Source organism: Salmo salar, chromosome 11 (assembly GCF_965601325.2).
Source record: "Salmo salar chromosome 11, fSalSal1, whole genome shotgun sequence".
In the NCBI taxonomy this organism is placed as follows: domain Eukaryota; kingdom Metazoa; phylum Chordata; class Actinopteri; order Salmoniformes; family Salmonidae; genus Salmo; species Salmo salar.
The window spans coordinates 34,828,879-34,834,878 of record NC_138301.1 but is presented as its reverse complement, the minus strand read 5'-3'; the positions used below and the strand labels follow the sequence as shown (position 1 = coordinate 34,834,878).

Below are 6,000 nucleotides of genomic sequence, written 5' to 3'. Positions count from 1 at the left end.
CTTTTATCTAAAGCCACCGTATTTTTAAACAGGTCAAAGGATGTGCCATGGGAGCTTGCTATAGCCCTTCCTATGCTGTTTTGTACTTGGGTAAATGGGAAAATGACTTCATTTTGGATCCTTCTAATAACCATTTCTTTGACCGGATTATATGGTGGGGACGCTATATTGATGATGTTTGCCTTTTTTGGTCCGGCTCAGAAGATGAACTTATTTCCTTCCACCAATACCTTAACAGCATTAACCCTAACATCAAACTAACTATGGAGTATAGCAAGGATAACATTCATTTTTTGGACCTCGACATCAGTAAAAATGACAAAGGTTGTTTGCACACATCAATCTTTAGGAAGCCTACAGATGGGAATACCATTCTGAGGGCAGACAGCTTTCACCCCAAAAGGCTAAAAGAGAATATTCCATATGGCCAATTCCAAAGAGTCCGCAGAATTTGCGATCAGGAAACAGACTATAGTGTCAAATCTGCTGAATTGGAGAATCGTTTCTTGAATCGGGGCTACAGCGTCCAGGTCCTGAAAGATGCAGGTATAAGGGCTGGATTACTTGACAGAGAGAACTTGTTGCGAAGGGGAGTGCCTCGTGATGCATCAGAGAGAGTGTATTTTGTTACAAAATACAGCACTGAAGCAGAGAACATTAAAAGAATCATTAAAAATAATTGGGGAATCATCCAAAGTGATACGCTACTACGCCAAGTCTTTCCTGAGCCACCAGTCATAAGCTTTAAGAGATGTCCTACCCTAAAGGACAAATTAGTCCACAGTTATCTTCCGGGTGACTCTCAAAAAACGTGGCTTGGCCACAAACCCAAGGGCTCTTTTAAATGTAACCAGTGCAACCATTGCAGAAATATTGCACAGGAAAAGTATTTTGTTGATACAGCTTCCAAAATGGAGTATTACGTCAAGCATTTCATTAACTGCAAAACCACTCATGTCATCTATAGATTGGAATGTCCACAGTGCAAGGTGTTCTACATTGGACGGACAAAGAGATGCCTTCAAGATCGCCTAGCGGAACACAAGTACGCCATACGGGTAGGCAATGAAGACTACCCCATGGCAAGGCACTACAAGTCCTTACACCATGGCAACCCTGCCTCCCTACAAGCTATGGGTATTGATCATATTCCGGCCTCTATTAGAAAAGGGGACCGTCTTAAACAGTTAAACCAAAGGGAAAGTTTGGGGATTTACAAACTACAGGCCATTAAATACCCGGGTTTAAATGAAGATATGGATTTCTCACCCTTCCTGTAGGGTTGTGATGGGTACATTTGCTGTCATCTAGTGGATATTTTGCTCAATTGCCCTCAGCTATGTTTAGACTCTTGTTGTTCATGTTTTGCTGTGTTCTAGTGTACTATGGAATGTATTGCTTTCTTATTCTTGACACTTCTCCCAGACATATTTAAGGTTAGAACTACCTTTCTAAGTGTTCTGATACTTCTAGTTTGGAGTTACATTTTTATGATAACATAGCTGCAGCATTTCACTTTAAAGTGTGTATACTATTGCTTACTAGGTGTGTCCAATCAATTTTAACCACTCCCCCTTCTAATTAGGGTTAATTGGAAAAGCTGTTAAACAGAGAACATTGTATTATTTCTTTGTACACCCTGATGAAGGCCATGCAGCCGAAACGCGTCGGTTTTTTAAAAACATTGTTTCTATTGAACATGCCATACTAATAAAGGCATTTTAATCAATTATATGAAGAGTGCCTTGGTCCTCCTTTCTTTTTGAAGACCAACTCAACCTTTTTACCAAAGAGCACCTTCTGTCTACCAACATTTACTATTGTGTACCTTAGTAGCGCTTCCCTTCCTCCTCTTTCTATTAGCTCTGTAGAAAGTGTTGAAGAAGTATCAGCAACAAGGTGAAAGATGTTATTTTATTTTTCCCTGAACACAGAGATCCACAGAACATTTAAACACAGCAGCTTCACAGCAATACAGATAGTACAAATGGCACCCTATTCCCTACACAGTGCACTATGAGCCCTGGTCCAAAGTACCGTAGGGTGCAATTTGGAACAAAGACCAAGTATCTGTAGATCCCGTTATGCTGTTCCACTTTCCTGCCACTAGAGGTCACAGGTCTCCTCTGATATTGGGCTCTTGTCAAAGATAGTGTACTTCTGTACATAGGGAATAGGACGCCATTTGGGACAGAGGATGTGTGTGTGCGTGTGTGAGAGTGTGCGAGTGTGCATATGTGTGTGCCTGCTAGTGTGTGCGTGAGCAAGAGAGCATGCGCGGATGTGCATGTGTGACCAGGCCATGTCCTGAGGTCCTATTCTACCCTCTGTCTCCTCAGTCTCATTGTCCTGCTGCCCTATTCTATCCTCTGTCTCCTCAGTCTCATTGTCCTGCGGCCCTATTCTATCCTCTGTCTCCTCAGTCTCATTGTCCTGCGGTCCTATTCTATCCTCTGTCTCCTCAGTCTCATTGTCCTGCTGCCCTATTCTATCCTCTGTCTCCTCAGTCTCATTGTCCTGCGGCCCTATTCTATCCTCTGTCTCCTCAGTCTCATTGTCCTGCGGCCCTATTCTGTCCTCTGTCTCCTCAGTCTCATTGTCCTGCGGTCCTGTTCTATCCTCTGTCTCCTCAGTCTCATTGTCCTGCTGTCCTATTCTATAAAAGGATGGGAGAAGATAGGAAAGGAGAGGATGGGTGGAGGGGAGCAGGATGAGAGGTATGTAACAGGTCATAAAATATACTGAACAAAGCATCAAACTTCAAGCACTGATTTATAAGGAATCTTTAATAAAAGATAAACGTGTTACACCCTGGCAAAGAGGATACAGACACATGATGCGCACGCAAGCAAGCACACACACACACACACACACACACACACACACACACACACACACACACACACACACACACACACACACACACACACACACACACACACACACACACACACACATACTGTATGTCTTACTATACTTGTGAGAACTTTTTGGGGACCAACAATTGATTCATAATCCTATTTTCCTTAACCCTAAACCTAACCCTAATCCTTATCCTAACATTCACCCCTAACCCCTAACCCTAACCCTAATTCTAATTCTAACACTAACCCATAACCTAATTCCTAAACCTTAAAAGCATTTTTGCAAGTGAGTACCGGCAATATTTCCTCACTTCCCTGAATTTTAGTTGGTTTACTATTCTTGTACTCACAAGTATAGTAAAATGTGTACATACACACACACACACATACACACACAAAACACTGCCCGATAGGGAAAATGCAGAGAAAACCATAGGGACAGAGTTATCTTCAAGGCCTTAACAGTCAGAACTGCAAGATTCATTTAGGCCTGGCCTCAATCCGTGGCGTGCTACACCGCAGGTCACTATACAACCAACAATGCAGCTTTTAAAGGCATTTGCCCCGACATTCACGGAGATCGTATTCATGGTAAACATCTTGTGGGCCTCCTTTTTTAAAAGATTGTTAGGGTGCGTGGAGGATTGAATCCCAGCCTTAGTATTTGGCAGGAAATGGTGACGGTTGGCTGTGATTGGTTAACGATGTATACAGTATGCAGAACTACACGATCAGGAGTTTTTCCTTGTAATGAAGGTCACCTGGTCAGGAAAAACTCCAGGTCCTGATATAAGACACCATGACGCCCACACACAGTAATAATGACAAAAGGAGAGAGAACAAACAGTGTATTTACAAAACATCATAATTATTTTTGGCCTTGATTCAGAGCAGTAAAGCTATAAGTACGAACACTACAGTATGTATAATGTTGCTATCACGTAATCAACACAGATTTTGGATATCTTGAATGCCAAAGAGGGAAAAAACTCTTCTGATTCACAGGTCTCTCATGGGTCTTGTTGTTTTATGTAGGCTGCGTTGCTATGTGAACGACCAGTCGCAGTCATAGCCTATCAGACGCTACGCTGGTGATCCACCCCCCCTTTCACACTCTCCTGTAGTGACTTCCTAGACTTTATTAGGACATAATATCTGTCACTTAGCAGATGTTTTTTGCAAAGCCACTAACAGAACAGTGTGTGAGTGAATATGTCTTTAATATGTGTGTATGATCCTTGTGGGAAGTGAACCAATTACCATGGATTTGCTAGCGCCACACTCTTACCAACTTTGGGGATGGTGCGGGAGAGGGAGAGGGAGAGGGAGAGGGATGTAGAGAAAACACCTCGCAGAACAGAGCTGTGATACCAGGTAAATATCTTAGAATTATACATAAAGTTCATCAATGTCATGGCAACTCCATAGAGAAAAGGAGTGAAACAAGGAGAGGAAAGAAGAGGAGCAGGAGAATACGGAGAGAAACAAGGACAGGAAAGAAGAGGAGCAGGGAGATGAGGGTAGGAGAGAAAAGAGAGGAGGAAGTGGGAGAGGAGGAGAGAAAAGAGAGGAGAAAGTGGGAGAGGAGGAGAGAAAAGAGAGGAGGAAGTGGGAGAGGAGGAGAGAAAAGAGAGGAGGAAGTGGGAGAGGAGGAGAGAAAAGAGGAGGAAGTGGGAGAACAGGAGGAAAAAGAAGGGTAAAGGTAGAACAGAACAGACCAGGAGCGGATTTAAAAAAAGAGAAGGAATGAGAGGAGGAGGAAAAGCAGATTTGTGGAGAAACCGGAGGAAGAGGAGGAGTGTGTCCCAATAATCTCTCCTTCTTCCTGAAGTGTGCACTCATTTGCTACTCCCCACAAATGTAAATATATTGGATTAGTGTAAGCATGGGCTACAAGGAGGTTCCATATACCAATCATTTCCTTTCAAATCCATGAAGGGAAGTGAACAAGTGCACACTTCAGGAGAAAGGGGGGATTTTTGAGCCGCAACCATGGAGATTGAGTAATAGGAAGGGAGGAACAGGGTGAAATGTCAGGTTAAAGGTGAGAGGTGAGAGATCAGGGGTTAGAGGTTAAAGCGTTCCCTCATCCAGCAGTTTGTTGATCCCATTGCAGATCTTCCTCAGGTACAGTCTGTACTCCTCTCTGTCTCCGTACAGCTCGGCCAGGAACTCCCCGTGGGCAAAGTGGTTGAACACGTGGTCGATGCGAGTGTGCGACCGCAGGGTCAGGTGCTGCTCCACCAGCGCATGCAGAAGATCCCGGCATTCCAGCAGCAACTCTGACAGAATGTGGTGGTCGAACGTGTAATCCACCTCGTAGAAGCTGACTGCCGTCATGGCCGCATGGTTCATCTTCTTCTTGAAGCGTTCGACCGTGTCCAGTTCGTCTGGGCTGAACTGGTGGTTGCGGTACAGGATGCCGATCTTCAGGGCGATCTTGATGATGTCTTTGACGATCTTGTGGGCCTCCTTCTTACTCTTAGTGAACTCCCGGCTGGCCTTGTACAGCTCGTCCAGGATCTCACTGCTGACGTCGTCCGTCAGGAGGTTGGCCACCGCCATGGTCGCCATCTTGGATAGGATCTTCTTCTGTGCCTGGAGGGCCAGGGAGCGAGAGTTGAAACACTCCTGGCCTGGAGGGGGGTGACAGGGTGGAGAAGGAGGGGAGAGAGAGAGATGGGGAGGAGAGGAGCGTGGGGGGAGAGAGGGGAGGAGTTAGGGGGAGAGAGGTGGGGAGAGGGGGGATGGAGGAAGGGGAGGTAGGAGGACGGAGGAGGAGAGAGGGGGAAGAGGGAGATGGGGAGTAAAGGGGGAGAGGGAGAGAGGTGGGGAGGTATAGAAGGAGAGAGAGAGTTAGTGTTTAGCTCCAAAGCCCACCCAGTCAAACACACATTCCTCTCTGTCTCTCTGTTTAAAGCTCTTGTCAAAGAGAAGGACGAATCAGGACCAAACACACAGAGAAGATATGCTTTATACTAACCCTCCATTTAAAGTCATACTGTAGTCAGGCACTTTTGACAGTGAACAGATACTGTAAACTCAGAGTACAGGAGTCAAACTCATAACACTTTGTCACAGGTCTACAGTTGTCCTCTGGTTGTCAGACCAGCAGCAATTATATCAGTAGCATTAA

The 6,000-nt window shown here is 44.9% G+C and overlaps 1 protein-coding gene across 1 annotated transcript in view; it reads right to left on the bottom strand.

Moving 5' to 3' along the window:
• Window positions 1–2,768: 2,768 nt before the first annotated feature.
• The window catches only part of LOC106562529 (tumor necrosis factor alpha-induced protein 8-like protein 3), a 48,339-nt gene continuing 45,107 nt past the window's right edge, over window positions 2,769–6,000 (bottom strand). Inside the window, exon 2 of the mRNA XM_014127463.3 lies at window positions 2,769–5,500. Coding sequence (XP_013982938.1) covers window positions 4,938–5,500 — 563 coding nt within the window. The 3' untranslated portion in view covers window positions 2,769–4,937. The remainder of the gene's footprint in view (window positions 5,501–6,000) is intronic.